This window comes from Ptychodera flava, chromosome 13 (genome assembly GCF_041260155.1).
Source record: "Ptychodera flava strain L36383 chromosome 13, AS_Pfla_20210202, whole genome shotgun sequence".
NCBI lineage: Eukaryota > Metazoa > Hemichordata > Enteropneusta > Ptychoderidae > Ptychodera > Ptychodera flava.
In genome coordinates this window covers 37585266-37607103 of record NC_091940.1, presented here as the reverse complement: position 1 = coordinate 37607103, position 21838 = coordinate 37585266, and the positions used below count along the sequence as shown (strand labels likewise).

At 34.8% G+C, this 21838-nt stretch overlaps 1 protein-coding gene across 1 annotated transcript in view; it reads left to right on the top strand.

Moving 5' to 3' along the window:
* The first annotated feature begins 898 nt into the window (after window positions 1-898).
* LOC139148369 (zinc finger TRAF-type-containing protein 1-B-like) overlaps window positions 899-21838 on the top strand; it is a 38295-nt gene continuing 17355 nt past the window's right edge. The window contains exons 1-3 of the mRNA XM_070719793.1: window positions 899-1150; window positions 3505-3743; window positions 19868-20079. Of these exons, the coding sequence (XP_070575894.1) occupies window positions 941-1150; window positions 3505-3743; window positions 19868-20079 (661 nt within the window). The 5' untranslated portion in view covers window positions 899-940. The remainder of the gene's footprint in view (window positions 1151-3504; window positions 3744-19867; window positions 20080-21838) is intronic.

Here is a 21838-nt window from a genome sequence, read left to right as displayed (position 1 = left end):
ACAATGCATTCATGTCAACACCATCAGGTACATAGTAGTAACAATACCCCAGTGCCGTGCAAACCTGTGGGATTAATCAGAAAATTAAATTTATTGAAGATGCTATGTAGTTGATGTGTAGAAATAGAGGCTGGCTGTCAATAAAAGCGCTAGAGTCCTTCAAAGCATTTCAGTTCACAAATACCAGCTAAATGTTTTAATTCACAAATTTGACCAATACCTTTCCTGTATTTCAAAATGTAAGAAGAAGAGACCATTTTTCTCTACAGTCTATGGTTTGTATAATAAATAGTGCTTTAAATTTCTGCATGATCTCTTGATGGGAGTATTTCTATAACGACAAGAAAGTATCATAGTTATCCCTGGCAAGCCTTATTCAGTGTTTCTGCATGCCTTGGCTTGGTAGAATGTACCTGTGTATGTATATGTTCTGTCACAGTGTCAGGATCTGCATCTCTCAGAAATTACAAAATATTCACATCACGGAAGCGATCAGATAGGAATCAGTCAACAGGCCCACCAATGCAATACCCCACCTGCGTTGCCTAACAGATACGGAGTTCCGCCCACATTCTGATCAAGCTAGTACATGCTTACATTTTGGCAGGATTTACATTTATAAGTACGAGCATGTTAAGTTTTAGCCTCTGTTGCAGAAGCCTATAGTATATGCTTATATGCAGGTCACATCACGGTAATCAGGCACTGTGCACAAAGGTCACCGATGAGGGCATTCCAGGCCCATCGCAAGACAGGGCTCTCTAAATTTGTATATTTGCATTGTAAATAAAGTGAATTGTTTGTAATAATTACGATTGAATATGACAAATCTAATAAACAGTGCCATTGGTCAAATCTCGTCCTGGGATAAGAAACGCAATGCCATTGGTCGTTAGTGACGTCATCGCTTGTGTTCCAAGCTAGAGAAACATCAACAAATATGGCGGACGTTGTAGCAATGGCCTCCACCGAGAGCATCGACGAAAGTCTAGAAACGAAGGATTTGAAAATAGAAACTGAAGAGCCTGTTAAAAAAAAGGCGAAGATTGATGACGAGAAAGTGCTAATGGAAGAAAAATTGGAGCAGAGATTAAACGGAATTCTCTGCTGTGCGGTTTGTTTAGACTTGCCCCCGGCGGCGATCTACCAGGTTGGATTTTGTTTCACCATTTTGCATTTTGGCTAAAAAAATTGTTCAAATTGCAGTGAATTGCAAGATGTTCTGTACGGATTATAACATCAGCGAAGCCTTCATCTTATTAACCTTGATGTTACCTAATAGATTTCAGAATTTATTGTGGGGCCATCACGGAAAAGGTGTGTTTTTTCCCTAGTCTGTCGGAGCGATGTATTTTTATTTACAATTGGTGACGCAATACGCCCCAGTGTCGACATGGCAGGTCATACAACCGAAGAGCAGACTGCCCACAACACAAAACTTCTCGGCTACTGATAATGGTCAATCAGATCACAGTGTAAAGCTTACTATTATGTATGGCATTCTTGAAAATGGAGGAATGACTACATGAAAGTGAGGTTGACATCAGGTGACGTTGCAGTTAAATTCCAACCGCCAGCAGAGGTATTCGGGCCCCTGGCGACAGCGGTCAAAGCCACACCCACATACAAAATTTTACCATTTTAGGAGCAAACATATTTCTGTTTCTTAAAATGATGGTGCACACAGCTGATTTTAATGGGTGATTATGCAACGAAAGATGTATAGTTTCTCTTCATTAAATCTGAAAAAATGACCGTTCGCCCACGTAGTCAGGTTTCGATTGGTTATACCTGCATTTCCCATTGACATTATGAAAAGGTCGACAGCTGTTGGCAAGCTGTTCAAGGCTTAGCCGGTAATGGCCAAATTGTCAATTTCGATCTAATCCCGAGTAGCAATTCACAAGCCACTGACTGTGACTGGGCTGATGAATGTAATTTTTTTGACGTTAAGTATGTACATTGACATACCTTTCACCATCTTTTTTCTGTTTTTCTATGAAACGTCCAGACTTGTACAAAATAAATAAAATAATAAAAAATAAACATGAAATTGATACAATCATCCTTGAAGTCACCATAATATCTCGCATGAAATTTTAACACAAGCAAGTGACTACTTTTAATTTTATTTTCTATATTGACTTGAAATATATAATTTTGTCAGGGAATATAATACTTTGAGACAGAGTGCATAGGGTTTCAAAAGTTTGGCTGGTCAATTTTTGTGTCTAGGTGAAAATTGTAGTAAATTTCTGATTGTTGAAGCAAGATTGTGATGCTGACTCCATAATCACTAATGTAAGTTACAAGTGTTTTGTTTCTATAGCAAAGGTGGACTCTGTTAGGAAGAAACTGAGGTAAAAGAGTCAAGGTCAGAGGCACTGTATACGGTACATTGTACTGTGCGGCATTAACTGTACAATCCGATCTGGATAGTTCAATGTATTCTATAGGTGTCAGGATAAAGTGCTCAGCCATTCTTCTTTTGTACTAGTTCCTCCCAAATTGTTTACACTGATTGACATAAAGAAGACTCCGTAGCCCCTACCTGCCTATTACATTTTAGAGAGTTAAAATTGAATGTGAATTATTTACAGTTGTCTTAGGCAACATACTACCACAGTAGTATATATTCTGAAAGGTGCATTCCATCCAACTCCACCAATTTGATTGTTTTCGGATTTGCTGATAAAGCTGTTTACCCCTTTGGCATTAGCAGGTCAATATGCCAATGGTGTAATATTTACTCATGGTTACTCTATCCCAGTGTGGGGGTAGAGTAACCGTGGTTTACTGCAAACAATGGTTATTAGGAACTGAATTTCAAGCAGTCAAAACACATGATTGAGGCCCTGTTCATTGTTGAAGTCTTACACTATCCTGAGCATTTAACTCAGCCAAAAAAAATGTTGGGTTTTTTTTTCTCATCCCAGGTCTCTTACAAAAAATTTTGTGATGGGGTTTTCTTTGTTATTTGAGCTACATATACTCAATAGTGTGAACAAGTGATCCTACAGATGATAATTGTACATTTGCTGTCATGGATTGTCATTCTTTTTTATACATCTTTTTTTTTTCAAATGAACGTCAGAATTGACAATCAAAGTGCATTAATATTAGAAACAACACCTTTTCTTTTTTGTCTTTAGTAATGTTCAAGAACTCCTTAATGGCAGGGACAGCAATTTAATTCAATTATCAGCATATCCATTGTTTTAGTATTTCAAATGTGTATGATGTTCATTCAACACTTGTGTAATGAATATTGTTGCGTTCCAATATACTCAGGGTATCATTTTAGTTTTGAAGCACTGCTATGGTTGTGATTGGAAAGTTCTCATCTGAAGTTATTTAGTTCAGGAATTTTAAATTATAAATATAATTTACATTAAATTTTCTGTAATTGGAATTGGTAAGCAGCCATGTCAAATGTAAAATATTTCCATGTAATCAGTGCATTTATTTTCTGATTATTCCTGAATTATTTTTTTTTACTATTAGTGTCTGAATGGACATTTGATGTGTGCAGTGTGCTTCACGCATTTACTTGCTGATGCCCGTCTGAAGAATGAACAAGCCACCTGTCCCAATTGTCGCTGTGAAATCAGTCGAAGTCAGTGTTCAAGAAACCTGGCAGTTGAAAAGGCCGTGTGTGAGCTCCCAGCAGCGTGTCAGTTCTGTAACCACTACCTTCCAAGAAATACCTTAGACCTGCATCAGAGAGAGCAGTGTCCGGAGAGGTAAATACTAGCACCCATCAAAAAACACACACTACAACAAACCCCACCGACAGACACTGTGTAACACTGGTATTATTGGTAATCACCGCCCTTCATACAGATTTCACTGATTTTTTTTTTAAATCAAGCAACACACACAGTTCAACTGCTGGGAAAAAGCATTTTTACTAGGCTTATCTTGGTAGAGTCAAAATAACAAAATAATGAGAAGCTTCAATGGTATTGTCCCAGTTTCCAAACTAATTCCTCGTTTGACACAGAGACACTAAATAAACACATTATATGTAAGAATTCTAAATTGCACTACTCCCAGAGTTACGTTTCATTTGTGGTGATTGTTGTACTTTGATAAAAATTTATAAATAAGAAGTTCATAAACTTTTCAAGAAAGGAATTAAACCATTCCTTACAATATCGCCACTGAAAATAACATTCATTTTTCAAAAACTTTCAACTTTTCATGGATGTAGATCACATTTTCAAAATGTACGCAAAGAGATGACATTTTAGAGAACTCTTCTTCTACACATGATATCAAGGTTACAACGCATTTCTAGAGTAGTTTAGCATACTGGTATAGTCATAGGTGGCAGCTTGAAGTGCATAAGTAGATGAAACAGTAGGAAAAACCTTTTATGTTGATGTTTCATTAAGTACCGAAAAAATGTAACAGGTGTATCACTTTCATCTGAAAGATACATTTAATGAAGAATTTTACAAGACTGAGGCAAGTGCTACCATAACTGACACCAGTCACATTCAGTACTGGACCTAAATTGCTACTATTACAGGGCAGTAATGCTAACTTTTGATGATTTTTTTCATTATTTTCATTTTGTATGTCCACTGCAAGTTCTTATTCTACTTCCCAAAAGAACGTTGAAACACCCACTATTTAGCATGTCAACATGTGTACAATGCATGTTATTGTTTACATTTGAATTCTAGTCCAGACCAGATTTCATTTGTGAAAAACGCAGTTTACACATGTACAGGCTGAGTTGACAATTCTGAATACTCTATATATCAACTTGCTTTGGGGAGTAGAATGAGAAATTATGGTTGACATTAAAACAAAAATCATGAAAAAAGCATCAAAAGTTAGTGTTACTTACCTTTTACTCAAGATGCTTTTAATGGAATTCACATGTATTTATGGTAGCCAATCATTAATTTTCACAAGGAGATTACACTGAACATATGCAACAGCAAAACTGTCCGGTGTTACTGACATTCCATGTGTAAACATGTGAAATATTCCGTATACCATGTATGGAAATATGCAAATTTGCAGTGGCTTTAACTTTAAAGTCCGGCTTTCAAATAAATGTTTGATGCAAAGTTTTGGTGACTGCTCTTTGAGATTGAATTCTGTCAAAAGAACTTTGAACTGTGATTGGCTTATCTTGCTGTGGGCAGGATGATTATCACATGGGTTCCATGATGACTACATCATCATTCCAAAGGTTGTACCCTGTGTATTCTACATGCATCATGATTCGTGTCACTGACATCACTGATAGCGATGTGACTTGGTCTTGAGTACATGATAGAATTTTGAGCAATTATAGTGACTTACAGCTTCATCTGCATATTTATGGTCCCAATGACACTGATATCAGTCACAGCTTTACACGTACTCGACATCACCGGCAGAGCAACAAATATTAAAGTCACATCTGCAGAGTCATGTCTCAGGTGTACGATAGCTGACATTATTCTGAAAAAGAATGACCAAGGACTTCTTAGTCACATCTAACATGATTGCCAGAGTAACTGATGTGTGTGTGTAGTCATATCTAACACAATCATGGTTCCAGAGTATCACTGATATTACTCTGAGTTACCAGGCATTTTACAATCCAAGTAACCAAGTCACACTTTCAGTGTACACTGTCATTGTTCAAATGTATCAGTGGTTCCATCACAGCTGCCACTGGGTTCAAGTGTAACTAACATCACTTTGAGCCATCAGCTTCACTGTCACAGCGCTGGTCTGATTCATTTGTAACTACATCGGTCAAAGTGACCATTGACTCGATCATAGCTGGATATTGGTTGCAGTGAGCAACCAATACAGTCACAGCTACCAAGTCATGGTGCAAATGTAACTGACATTCCTTGAAAGTGCCACTCTAGGCTCTGTCACAGCTGTCATTCGGTTCAAGTATAACTAATATCACTTGAAGGTAACCTATGGACTGACAGTTACAGCTACCAAGTCCAGATTCAGGTGTAACTACATCATGGCTGGACACGGTGTACAATGATGTCACTTAAAGCAACCAATACGGTCACAGCTACATAGTAATGGTTGAGGTGTAACTTGCAACAGTAAGGGCAACTTCTGATCATGTCATGTGTACTAATTGGTGCAAGTGTATCTGACAAACTCAAAGTAGCCAGTGAATTAGTCAAAACTGCCAATTATTGGTTCACTTGTGACTGACATATCACTAAGAGTAACCAATGCCTTTACAGTAGCAACAACTTGAGTCATGGTTAACTAATGACTTAGTGCAATTTACAACACCAAAGGAAACTGCTGACCAATGTCACAGGTACCAATTTGGTTCAAGTGCAGCTGACACTGTCAAAGATGATCGACCACAGGGTCAGTCACAGCTACCATGCTTCAAGTGTGATAGACATATCACCCAGACAGAGTGACCACTGCCTTTATAGTCACAGTGGCAATGTCATAGTTCAGATGAGCCTGACATCACTCAGAGTGACAAATGCCCCTACAGTCAGAACTACCATGTCGTGGTTCAAGTGTAACTGACAACACTCAAGGTGACCTCATATGTCATATTACCAAGTGGTTAAAATGTATCTGACATACTTAACCACTTAACTACCAAGTCTTCGTCAACCAATGACTCAATACAGGTACAAAGTTTAGTCTAGTTTAGCTGACATTTAGAGTACGGCAAATGACAACTTGTCAGTTACAGCTACAACATTGTCTATTCTAGGTGTAACTGACAGCTGTCATATAAAATGATGACTGTAGAGTATCAGCTATCACCTCATGCTTCAAATTGAACCGACATCTTGGTTTAGTAGGTGTTCCAGTCTTAGCTATTTACAGTTATCATCGTTCAAGTACCGGTATGATTGACAGTACCAGTATTAGAGCAATCTTTGTTGAGATGGCTGGACCATGCTGGTACTATTGGAAGTTGCATGATTAGTAAAGAATGGGAGAAATCAAAACCACAAGTAAACGATGGATAATCATAAATGCATATCTTAACTATTAGAAAACAAGAAAAGAACCATAAAAACAAAGAGTTTGTTGAATGCAAAGAGCATGATATACCAGACATGAATTACTCTGACAATGTATTGTGATTTGATTTCTAGAATCCATACATTAAGTCACTATTGCTCCATTTCACTACAATTCTATGGACAATGATAAATTTAAACTTATTCGCCAATTCTATAACAGACAACCTGAACAGAATATCTTTGGAGAAAAATTGTTGAAATTCACAATAAGACCAACTGAATATCATCATTTCAAATTCAATACATGTAATCTGTATTTCATAATGCATAAATACCCATGAAGTTTAACCTTATTTAGCTGTAATTACAACAAAACATTACATTTATCTTTTGTAATATAAAATGTACAATTGATGGTGAAAGACCAATATGCAATGCAAGAACAAATTATATTTTCAAGTCTAATTTTGTACAACTCCATTCCAAAAACTTCAATTAAAACATCTTTAGTTTTATTTAAGTTAAACTCTCTGCTGGTCTGCCCAGAACATCTGCAACTAGTCATTAGACATTCCAAGTACTAACAACTGGTGATATTTGTCAGTATACATTTAGTAGTGACTGTTTTTGACCATCTGAAATATTTAATAATGTTAATCTGCATGTTGGTTACTCAAAAGTATACTTTCTCATACAGACATGTGTGCTTGTGTTATTCCAATACTCAGTATAGGTGAAAACTACTTTCTTGATTTGCTCAGTCAATTTTATTTCTAAAAATAATGAAGCGAATATCAGTATTAGAGCAGTACTTTGTAAGAAAACCATGCTGAAAGTTATAAATTGTATTGTTTACTTGTTAAAGAGAAAGTGGAACTCATAAGACCTTTGGCAGTTGATCTACAATGTAGAATGTTTTTGTAATTTTCCCAACTGGGGGATCTCTCTCAGAAAAAATCCTAACTAAACAAACCAAAACATATTCTACAATTTCAATTTCACCCATTTCCTGCAGGCCTGTCTCCTGCATTTCTACCAAGTCAGTAAAAAAGTGGTGTTGAGCCAAACACGTTTTCACTGCCTGCACATCTCATATATAAATGCTGGCAACTTGCACCCAATTTGAATACAATGGGCCATAGACTTGCCATTTAATCTGTTAATTGAGATATCATAATAGGCATGATGATAATAGTAATTAATCTAGCTTTTGTGTACCATTAATTAGCATATGAACAGGTCTGTGGTCATGCCACAGTCCCTCATAATGTAGAAGACTTTTACTGTAAAAATGCAGATGACTTGCATTGCAATTGAAATTTTCTGATGAAAATCTCTACAAACTGCTAGGAATAATATCATTTCCAGCTGACCAAATCATCCCGCCGCCCTTATCCCTATGTACAGCTCTACCCTGACCCACTGAAATAATAGACTGAACCAAAGTGATGTCGCAAAACAGTGTAAAAATACTGCTGTAGCTGTAAATCATGTCTGGTATTTTCATATTCCTACAACTTTTGTACACTTGATATTATGTTCATTCAAGAAGAGTACTCTGTAATTTCTAAACCATGTACTGATGTATCGTAGGGGATAGCTGTGATAATTTCAGCACCAAGCCTATAACCATTATTTGCTTACAATATCCCTTTAACATTACAAAATTAACTTTGTTTGAATTTTGACCGATAACAGTACTGTACTAAGAGTAAACATTTACGTATATCATCAAAATTGAGCTATGACATTGATGAGGGGATCATAGCAGGTAGCCACTTTTATCTCTGTATGTCTGTCATAAGCAATTTCAGAATTTATCTGACAAATATTGAGCATGTAGGAACATGTTGGATCCTATCTGACAAGTTGGTGATCATTGAAAAGGACAATTTATTTCCAAAATTCACCAGTCATTCGGCATTCATTTTGTAAAACTAAACATCTCCTATTGTGTTTGAACAATGTCTTCATCAACCGATCATTGGTCTCCTGGCATGTCATTCCCAACTCATCTACTATTCCTAGACTGAAAGATGCCGTCGCGTGCAGGCACTCTGCACGCGACGGAATCTTTCAGTCTACTACCATTCCTAGCTAGACTATTCAAATATACCTCTAACAACAGCCGCACCACTTCACTCTCATCATAGCCATCCTAATGACATGTGTATCTTGATTGTGCCAGCCATTTTCGATAATAATTTTAAGTCTCTACATCCCACCAATTATTGGTCACCCATTGCCACTAAATCATCCTTCGACCAACCAATCACTGCATCCCATCCACCAATCACTGGACATCCAATCAACATCTTTTTCACTAACAAGTTATTCTGTATGTGTAACATCCCTTTGTAGCTTTTTAGGTAATTTACACAAATTAAGAAGTTTTTTGCCACTCTTGCGAATCTTCACCGACTAATAATTTCCAGTAATTTCAATTTAATCTATATCTCAACATTACACCAATATGGCTGTGTTCTCATCACAAGTAGCAATATGGCATCTAATCTCTTACCTTGCATGGCTATTTCACCTTGCTAGCTTTTCACCAATTGATCAATGATTGGTTCTATAGAAATAAAAGGCAGGGAGGAATGAGACATCAGCTTGCTCCATTTTACATGTTGCAATTCAGAGATTTTTGATATACAGATACTCAGTGGCATTTACTATGTGAGTTAATCTCTGACATGCCACTAGTTTTGCTTGTTATATTAAACCTAACAGTACTGTTCATGTTTGCTCACTTTTAAACCTGTAAACCTTGCGATTTCCAGAGAAAAGTAAGTTTCACATCCCTGTTGATACATGTGTATGGTGTAGACAAATGGTTTGTGTAATAAGGTTTGGATTTCAAATCACCAAAAGTAGCAATATTTCAGACATTTTTGAATGCTATACATTCTTGATTTTGGTCTAACATCCATGATATGAATGTATTTTTCAAATAAAATCAACCAATGCCATACCACAGAGCAGCTCTGAATACCATTTAAGTCACTTCTGGATTTTGTTTGATTTTGACTCTGCCAAGTTATTGACGCAGCATTCCGCATTGAGAGTGAGAGAGACACGCTGTGTATTAATATACATATCAGGGAATAAACACCATCTTTGTCAATTACTGCTTTCTCGATACATTTACAAGAGGCAAAAGATATTGTTGTTTTCTACATTAGCAATAGTATAAATGATTCATACCTGTGTTGCACGTTTATGCTGAACATATGTGTGCATGCTTTTCTGTAAGTGTTGTGTTAATGAATCATTGTCTCACTGATATTTTTGCTTTTCTTCAGCTATGCCAACTCACGGTACAGGCCAGTCCTAACTTATCATCCATCACATTTATTTGTTGTATGACATGTAAATCTTGGTATCTATTTCCAAAGAATCATTTTATTGCTCTGTAAATCTTATGGAGTGTTCAAGTCATGTGGTATACAGTGATGTCTTCCATTCATTGAACAAATTGCTCTCACTTTTATATTATAACCTTACAATTTTGTTAGCATAAATAAACCAATGAGATTATCACCAAGAAAAGAGTGAATAATTCTATCATGAGAAATACTTCTCAATAGTGGCCATATATATTGTACATAGTATGGTGCCACAGATTTTGGTTTTGAAATGTTGTGACAGTAAATGTAATTTCCACCATATTGTCATCAAAGACTATATGAGTTTGCTAGTGTAAATGACTCTGAAAACAAAGAAAAACCTAAAACAAAAAAGAAATTAACAAACAAAACCTAAGAAATATTTTTTTTATAGTTTTTTTGTTCATTGAAAATAGACCAGTAAAAGTGAACAATGAGTGTGGCTGAAAAGTGTATAAGACTTTACATATCTCTGTCATGATGTTGTAAGAAGATCTTGTAAAGAGCGCTCATACAAATTGTGGTCAATATTTTCATTTTTAAAGAAAGACATGAAAATACACAAACAAGGGAACCAAAGAAATATTTATAAAGTAATGAGAAAACAATGAAGTTTGAATTGTTTAGAGTGGTACCTAATAATTAAACCCTTTCACTGTAAAACTTTTGTTATACCTCTATTGTATTCAACTGGGTTGACAGATCTATATAAAAGGAGATTGAAAAGATGACACTGCTTGGGGGTCAGTAGGTAATGGTGAGTTACATTATCACTGATAATATGAGTTAAAATGTGATTTGAAATTTATTTGAGTTTGAAACCAAACTCAAAAAAACTTTTAGCTGATAGTTACCATTTATTTAACGTGTGAAAGATGAGCATATTTAACTTATGGTAAGATTCCCTTCTGAGTTTCTTGATAAATTCTTAATACTGGGCAATTGATGTGTATGTTTTTCTTTAGCCCTGAGAGGATAAATAGTTTATATAATTTGATACAATAATTGACATTTATTTTGATGATTTATCTTACAAACAAACTCAACAATTTTCAACACCCAACATATTATTCATGATTTTGTCTTAAAGTCTGTGAAACATTTGTTCAACATATGAACATTTGTCAAACTAAGGATTATCAACATTGCACTTTTAAATGTATGAGACTTAAAATTTTTATATGAAACAGATCATTTAGAAAGTTTGACAACACTGGAGCAACCTCATGCCTATGGTATTGTTCGGTGTTACTTTGAAAAAAATGCTTACTCGTATTGAAGACAACCACTGACTTGAACACTTTCTCTTATGAAGAGTTTGAGACTTTCATCTATCAAATTCTCTACATCATGAAAAATTGTACGGTATGTCTAGGTCTGTGATTACTATGGTAAGAGTGACATAGATATTCTAACAATCTGTACCTGTTTGTCATCAAGAAAATATATTCTGAGGATCTGGCAATGACATCGTGAAATTTTATTAGCTACTGACCTGATATATCAAGTAGGACAGTAATTTCCTCAAACAAATTGCAAATTTTAACAAGATTGAAAGGTGACACTTGATGAAATTAAGTTTGAAGATTGGTTCCAGTAGGTGTTGGTGAATTATGAGGTCTTTTTTATCAGCACCCTACATGACTCATTCATGTTGGGCATCTTAAGGGAAAAACATCAAATAGATTGGGACTGATATTTTGCAGTTGTTTTTAGCTCTGCTGTCAGTGACACTTAGCTTATGAAATGGGTCGATTGTCATCTGTTGCTGCTTATCAACTGTAAACTTCCTCTCCAAAACTCCTGGTGAAGAAAGTTCACTTTGGACAAAAATCCTGGGATGACCAGACGCAGATTTAATCACATGCTGATGAAATTTGCATATGCAAATATTATGGGCTATTTTTCTCACTGTTGATGAAAACATTTTCTCTCATACCTCGGGCTACAATGTGATATATATCTTTCAAGGAATGTCCTTATTGGATTTTGGGAAAATTAGTAGATAACTCGCATGTGCAAAGAATTCAGATATTTTTTGTTATTTGTTTGATCTGTTTTTCTTCATTAATCTTCTTCTTTCAAATTTACTAGTTCAAAAGCTACCAAATCCAGTAGGTAATTTCCCAGGGCCGACCTGATTCAGTTCTGTTCAAATGATGATAAAATGTGCATGCGCAAATTTAATCGTGTTTATAAATATTGGTCTGACAGTTTACAAATTGATATGTGGCTTTTCTTCTTACGATTTGTAAAAACAAGCATAGATTTTTAATTGTAAAAGTTTTTGCACCTTCTTTCTTGAGGAACTTCTGCTCTTAGGCTGCTGGTCCTATAGCTACCACATTTGATATTTAGTTTGCTTGACATTTCCTCATTCAGGTTTATTGAAATGATGGTGAAGTTTGCATATGTAAATTGTTTTCTCAGTTGTATAAAATATGTTTGTTTTCCTCTGACTCCACTGGTCTAATAGCTTTCAAATTTGATATGATGATTCCTTGGGATTTTTCGCATTCTTAATTATACTGTTAAAATAAAATTTGCACACTTTTGAGACTTCTTTTTCCACATTTCTGCAAAAATATCCTCAATCTGAAACTTGGTATGATGGCTATGAAATGTTGCTTGTACTAAATTTTAGCTTAGACATCATTCATATTTCTGAAAATGATGGTATTTTTGGCAGATGTAAAGATGTTAGGGCCAATTAGAAATTAGGCCTGTTGTTTTGAGTCAGCAGCACTATGTTACTGAGGTGCTAGGTCATTAGTATATGGTTATGGTATTTAAAGCAAATGAATTCATAGTTTGCTGAAATGGTGAGTCAGTATGCAGAGAAAAGATTAATGTTTTAGTAGCATGTTGATAAAATTTGTACTTTCTTTAACATTTATGTTTTCTATAGTATCCTTGCCACACAGTTATCTCATTGAAAAACTCTCTTAAAAACGGAAGATTCTTTGTGGACAATAATTGGTTTTTACTGGTTCAAAAAAGTGTCAGAACAAACATAAAATTTAATGGTTTTGGACAAAAAAAGCAGAAGGAGAAGTAACAGAAGTGAATTTTCAAAATATTCTGATCTGATACTTACCCCGTTCATACAGACAATGTTACACCTCTGCTACACCAACATAACTTTTACTTCAGAGTTATAAAAAGCAGTCTGAATGCCCAGTGTTGGCCCAGCATCAGACCAAATTTGTCTCATTCAGGAGAGGGTCAAGATCAACTTTTGATCTGAGTCTGCCCAGATTTCCGTACGTTTTATGCCAGCCCTGGTCCCAGATGATCCCCTAGTTCGACCTGAGACCTTTTTAAAGGTCTAAGCTTATGTTTACATTTACCAGAAGTTTTCAATCCAATCCTTGTCATCCTATATAACAGTCAAAACAACATTTTCCAACCAAGTTTGGCTCCACAAAGGAGACCATGTAGCCTGATTCCTAGTTCATGTACAATTGATAGATGCACATGTTAACATCATTAAAACCGCCATGTACTGATTATTTCTCCACTGCCAATCAATCTGATTCCAGCTTGTATGCTCTACAAAGTTAAAATAATCAGTGGCAGTCACATAAATCCTTCTTGTGCATAAAACGCATACAATGAGCATGTACAGTACAAACATCGGTATGTTATCCAAGCCAGCCATTTTGAACATTGAAAGGTCAGCTATAGTTATGCCAAAATGTTTTTGTTTGGATCATGTCTGAAGAGAAACTAAATTCAAGCCTTGAGTCGATGCTACGTTGGACCAATTTGGCCCTGGCCAAATTTTCCTTTGTGAACGAGGGAACTATGACTAAGATCTGTAACATAATGAAGACAATGATGTCACTTTTAACCAAAATGTAGATAACATTGCATTATTTTGACCAAATTGCTTGTAATTCATGACCAAATACATGTATTAAATGGTACAACCATTAGCCACAATGTTTTTTGACTTGATACAAGACTGAAATTTTTAATCATTTAATGATGATAATCTGTATCAATTTTATCAAGTGTCATCTGTCAATCATGCTAAAATTTGTTGTATGTCCAACTTTTAGATGGCATATAGGATCTTCCATAAAAATTCATGTTGTCACCGTTTTACACCCAGAAGAATAATGTAAGATACACTGCTGTACACGTTGCAGTAGCTGATGTAATAAGATATTTAAGTTTTTCTAGTTGAAACAGAATATATATTTATAGGACTAAAACCTGCAATCTGTGGTGTGGAACAGAACAGTCACATTTATCACAGTCCATGATATAGATTCTAGTCACTTGTGAGAAATTGATACCAAGATTTACTGTCACTCATTGCAGTGTTGTCTTTCTTTTTCAGTTTATCAAAGGACTTTGATTATTTTATTTCCCTTGTTTATTATTCATTATATTGTTTACATTAGATGCTTTCTCACTTTTGTATGTAGCCTCACCTTCAATACGTGTTTTGCTATGTATGCATTTTTGAAGTGGAAAACAACAAAGTTTCTGAAGAAATTATACAAAGTGTTGAACAAAACAGAGACAAAGACATGATACACACAATAATTGAGTGAAATGAGACAAAAAATTACTGATTCAAGTGTCTTTTAGAAATCAGTAATTATCTGTTTTGGCATATTTGTATTAAAAATCATGTATTTAATATGTAGAATTCCCAAAAATTGTTGGTCAGATAGTTTTGATATTTGTTTGAGGATGAGTAGGAATAATCTCTGTGCAGTGGTAGCTTTTTCAAGGCGATAATGAAGTCATAATCCTTATCACAGGGTATTTGCAGGATTAGTGTAAATATTGTCTTAATCTTGTTCCTTCTCTATGCATGACAGCGCTCATAGTTGTAGAGTCTGTGACAAAAATAATGACTTCCTTATATTGATTATAGGGAATTCTCCATATTTGTCTCTCCATCACATCCGATAGTAGATTGTAAGATGAAGAGATATAAGTTACTCTGTTGAGCCATTGTAAGTTTGTAAATTCAGCAAAATTGATCTTGACATGTTTGCACATTTTCTCTTATTCAAAATCAAAATAGATTACACGGCTCAAAAGCAACATTTTTGGCTGGTTGCATTTGCTCCAAAGTCTTAATAGGGCCGTTCACAGTTTACGTCACTGTTCTCTCATTAATATGCAAAAATAAATATTTGTCCGCATTTTTAGATTACGCTTTTGAAAATTACGCATGCAAGAACGACGAAAATACATCTCAGTGGGCGACTGCTAGTGTAACAGTGAATACTAAAAAACATATTCACGACTCAGAGTACAAGCTGCAAAAACAGCCACGCATGCAACATTGATAAAATTTGTCCGCATTTCAAGCTGCGTGTCCGATGTCGCGCGCGTACAGCTATATTTAGTAACAAACCTGTAACCGTGAACAAGGCTATTTTCTGGGTCATCACCAAAAAAACAGGGGCTATTTTTTAAGGCAGTATGCACCTTTAAAGTAAAAGATGTACACTTTTGCTCAAATTTTCTTTTCTGAAACTTTAACCATGTAAAGTTTGGTACCAGAGTAACAAATAACCTGACATTTATTAATATATCAAATTCTAAATGGCTGCCATCCCTGTATTTACTCTATTGGAAAAAAGAAATTTTTGATTTTCGAAAAACTAAGATGGTGAAAATGTTACTTGAGTGACTCTAAAATGAGTCTCCAGATACAGTAGACCAGGAAAGTATTGCAAACATAACTGGCTGTGCCTAAGACTCATTCTTATACTGTCACTGTTAGTTGACCAACGTCCCATAACTCACTGTTCATTGGGCATAGATTGGTTAAATTACATTGATATGAATGCATTTTACATAAAACTAAATCAACGTTGATTTAAATTTATCATATGTTTTGACAACCCAAAATGAAAAACTAACAGCAAAGTGGTCACATTGTTTCTCCTCATGAGAAAAATTTATGATTTCAACATGCATAACCTCTGAGTGGCTTGGTGATGTCACATGTTAAAAATTGGAATCCATTTTCATTTAATTTAACAGTCGTAAAATGGAAGGACTATTGTGAAATTCAAGAATCTTCTACCGTATGATTATCAAAACAACTCTAGTCCCAAAATGCAAGTAACCAAAATAAGTCAAGTGCAACCTGCCAAACATGTAAAATTGGGTCACCTGTGAAACAAAAAATGCAACTTTGAGCCTTCAGTATATTTCTTCTATATAAATATTACAGTAAAACTGCATCGGTAGTTTGTTGTTTGCAAAAGCAAACATTGTTATCGTCATTGGGAATGACTTTTCATGATTGTTTTCGTCTGCTTAGATACTGTGCATATATGTCTTTGTGTTTGTTGTTTCTAACTTTTCCTCAGGTATGTACACCTCTCTTAACTTTTCCTCAGGTATGTACACCTCTCTGTGTGTCAATCCTCGCACATAAACTGAATTTAAATAAAATCTGACCTAGAGATTGTGACAATTTAACTTTTTTAGCTTCTAGTCGCTCAGTACATAAATATTCAGAAGAGAAGCTATAGCAATCTGGCATCCATCTTCTGTCTGTCTGTCTGTCTGTCTGTCTGTCTGTCTGTCTGTATGTATATACGGTATGTACTATACGTCTCTATGTATGTTGTTAACTTTCTTAAATTGATAAAAATTTAGGTTTGTCCAAACTTAATCGATGACGCTACTAATATGCAAATGTGAAAAAATTATCCTTAAAAGTGGTAAAAAATAATAAATTGAGTTTCTCAGTGACTAATAAAGTACTAGATCTGGGAATTGAACATATTCAGAAATATTCCTGCATTGATGCAAATTTAAGCTTGTTCAAATCACATTGATTAAATAAGTAATATGCAAATGAGCAAATCTAAAAACTTGAAAACGGTCAACGTTCTCTTAATTCAGGCAATATTCACTCCGTTACCTCAGTCTTTGCTGAAGATGTTGCGAATGAACAAATTATTTCAACAAAGTTGATGGAATGACTGATATGCAAATAATGGAAAGTGTCATGGTCAAATATTGCAACCTCATCAAATTTAATATTTGTCCCTACTGCTTGCACTATCAGAATGATCATTGTAAAAAGTGAATATTTGCAAAACATACTTTAGCTTTTCTTCAATGCCATTTTGAATGATTTGGAAAACTTTTAATGAGAGGACAAGAGAAGACTGAAAAATATGCCAAAATCAAAATGTGCAATGTTAAAAGTTTTCAGAGCAATTCGTAAGAGAACAAACAGGGCATATTAAGAAGCTCAAAATAAAAGTTAATATTTTCTAGTATAAAGTTTTGAAATCTTCTTTGTATTCTGAAATATGAGGAGGACAAAAACGTTATTTGCAACTTGACACAAAATTTTTTTTGTATGTGACTTAGGTCACAACAGTCACCTTAATAGTTTTGGTCATTTCCAAATTTGGCAACTCATTATTATAATGTATTCTAGAAAATTTGCCAATCGCCAATAGGATTACATTTTACTGATACACAATTGTCATACGTAGGTCAATCATCATGTGGATGAAATGGGATTGGCAATTTTTGGCCATGTTTTTAAGCTTTTGTCCAATGGATATGACCTTGGACCATGTGAAATTTCCCCAATGGTGCACTCCCGATGGCATAGCTAATCTTTGGAAACATTTTAGAGGACATTATGTTAGTGAATTGCCTATTTTCTGAAATGACCTGGACTGTTTAAGTCTTCAGCGTAAGTGCGTGTATGTTTCATGTACATACATTTGACTTTAATTGTTATGTGTAGTAACTATGTATGAGTTTATACCTTGTCTGAATGTTAGTGCATGTGTACAGGTAGTCGTAGGTCATAGCACTGTGTGTACATGTTCATGTCGTACTGTGTGTCTCTGCCAACAACATATGGTTAAAATAATTCAAGTGAACAAACCTGCGTATTTATTTTGAGGGGAGTAATACAGTAACTTACTGAGCTCGTCAGAGACTCAAAATGAACCAGTTTATGCAAATAATGGCAATAGCAGCCATATTAAACTTTCCAAAATCATCTCAGAAAATTTATTCTGCAATTAAGATACACTACTTTCTGCATTATCTTCTTTAATATCAAAAACAAAAACCAACAAAACAAAACTACAAAAAAATACTAGAATAAAAATTCATAGATGAACATTCTGCAAAGAATGTTCATGTAATCAGGTGGGTCAAGAAATTGTATAGCAGCTATGAACAAAATCCATCCCCTTTAACATTGAAGTTTGTTTTGTTTGGTTACAACACAATGATAAGATTCCTTGTGTGTTCATAAAATTTGTGGTATCAAAACAACTATGGGCAGAAACTAACCAAAAATTTGTGATTTTTTAATGCAAACAGAGAAGTGATGTCTTCTTCCAGGCCACTGATAATTAAAGCATGTGCATGACAGACAATATTTCTTCTGAAAAGGGTGGAGGCTACATTTATTCTTCTGTTTTGAGGTATATATGCAAATTTGCTGACAGCTTTGACTTTGTAGTTTATGAGTTCCAATCCAAAATAATTAAAATATTGTGACTTTCCTGAGGTGCGGTATTGTGTCTAATATACCATAATATACTGCACTTGTTGCTCATAACTTTCTATTTATAGGAAGATATTTGTAGGGACTTGAAAGTTCAAATCATAAATTACTTCATAAGAATTTGGGGATAATTACCTAGGACTTAAGTTGTGAGGTTAATGGATTAATAATCAAGTTTCATATATCATGCACATGTTTCAATTATTGGTCCTTTCAGGAAGTGGCCAGCTCGGAAAGATATGTGACATAACATCATAATGTAATGTCTATACAGGCAGATATTTGTACACAACTTTGTTAAGGAAATATCTGTATACTTGTGCACATAAAGTTAATCTTATGTATAGTTTATATTTATATAAACCCAAACCAATTTATTGTTGGTGATATGAATTTATCTGTCAAAATAAATTTTGACCATACCTTTAAGAATGAAAGTTCAAGTCAGTGTGAGAATTAAGTAAAATAGAAATTTTACTAGTTAAAAATGAATGTATAATCTTACTTTATATTGCTCTGTAAACAAGTTATAATCAAAATTTCTAATTTGGAATATAGCTTTCTGTTTTTTGAAAAGTGTGTATCATGTCAGATTGTCTCTTGATTTGTAAGTCATTTTCTCAATTCAAGTTTTTATACATTTCTGCTAATATCAAAGGTGTTTATTCCCTGATGGTTGTCACTGCTGTGCAAATGTGTTTGTATTGAGAGAACACAGTAAGTTGATCAGAAGGTTATCATTCAGAGAGAAGAACCTAGAAGAAATACAAGAGGTTGATACTGACCATGGTTAACTGCTGTAGGGTACCATAGACCATCGTTATTGCCGTAGATAGAACAATTTTCTGTTTCCTGTACAGTGTCATTTTTCCCATTGAAGTGTAATTTGCCTTCCATAATGATGATGTTAGTGATCTAATCCTGATTACCATCCTGTATATTGACTACCTGGAACTATTAACTAGGTTGACAAATTGCAAGTATCAGCGCATTGGCTGTACATGGTGCGGACCATATCATGAACTAAAGGATCACGAGCAGCAGTGCTGTCGCCCAAAAAAGAGCGGGGCTGAAATCATGGAGGCCCTGCAAACCATAGACCAAAATCGTGCAGAGGAGATGAAAGTATACAGCCATATATTCAGCCTCCTGTCCTTTGAGAAGATATCATTGAATGGTTAATACTGTAGTGAGATCTCTACTTTTGTTTTTTTTTTACGTTTTTTTTCTTTTTTTTCTTTTTTTTAGTTTTTTTATTTTTCAATTTTTTCCTTTTTTGATTTTTCTTTTTTTTTATCTGAACCGAACCAAATGGCAAGAAATTCCACCATGCAATATACTCAGGATTCAGGTTATAACATACTTGTTTATGTGTGCATGAGTGCGTGTGAGTGGCAAAACATTCCTCCAATGTTGGAGACAAACTCCAATGAAAACCAGGCAAAGTCAACCCTCTCTCAAAAACCCAATTTCCCTTTTCATTCATACAGACATTAACATTTTTTGTTTATTATTTGAGTTGACCAATAGATAAAACTTATTCTATAACCCTAAAACACACCTCTATCTTAATGCAGCATTTATAACCAAACTAGTATAGTACAACTTTAAAACAGGGAGAAATTATTGTACAAGTTACTTGAGAACTGAAGCAATTTCAATCACAGCTAGAGAAGTTAAGACCGATAGTATCAGATGATAAAGGAAAACTCAGTTTTTGAAATCATTACTTGACTCTTAAGTCACTCAATGGTCACGTATTTCTGTTGATCTTTGTCAAAATTCATGATACTGTATGTAAAATACACAAATGCTGGCTTATAACAACCAGATCATCAACTATGTATGAATTGTTATTCAGACGACCATAACAACTGTGTTTTTGTTTAACAAATGTTAGAATTACGTTGTTGGAAAAGTGACATTCTGATGAGGGGTAAGTTTGACTCATATTTATCCTAATTGTTGCATTCCAACCTTCCAAGGAATGGGTTATCTGCGGATTAATATTTGATGATTAATAGTTTGAATGTAAATTTAGCAGCTGAAGAGATTACAAAATGGTACCAGTTTGGTGATTACCAAAAGTATGAGTTACGGATCTTTTCAATGAACATAAACTCATCTCAGACTCTTTCTTCAATGTCAAATATTTGTAGAGTCAAAACTTCAAAGAGGTCCATAAGTACCATTTGTAAGGCTTTCCATCTGTGTATGGTTTGCCAAACACATCATGCACAAGATTATTTCCCAATTGCAGCTTTCCTCCCACTTTCCATCTTTGTACCATCTTTGCTAAAGCTACACTAAATATTAATTGGATCGTGTGGAAGCAATCATCACAGGGTGAATCTTAACAGTAAGCATGGTCAATTAGAAACATGGTCTCACAATATCCAAAATCAGTATTCTGTAGAAAAACTGAGTTTGAAAATATTTGGAGCTCAACAGCTGCAACTGTCTTAACTGTAAAGCAGACAGTACCTTCTTAGTGCAAAATTATTACCAATAAAGGAAAAGAAGCTTAGACTTACTGATCTGAAGTTTGAAGGTTCCAGTTAAAACCATGTATTCACATGAAGAAAAATTCCTATAAATGAAAAGAGGTTAACATACTGATCTGAAGTTTTGTTTGAAGATTCCAGTCAAAAGCTTGTATTTACATGAAGAAAAATTCCCAAACACAATGAATTGGTGGAAAGAGTAGAAAGCATAAGACAACGAAAAATAAGAAAGAAGCATAAATAGACCTTGGATCATGACACCAAAAAATAATGCCATGTATATGGAAAGGAAAAAGCACATCCTGCTCACAAAACAAATTGCACCTACCACATGGAAATCTGTGAGTTAAGGCAATACCGAAGGATTCAAAGTGTGCGTCGTTGCTATCGCTGGCAACGTTCCAAACGCGCACTTTTGCACATGCAAAATAT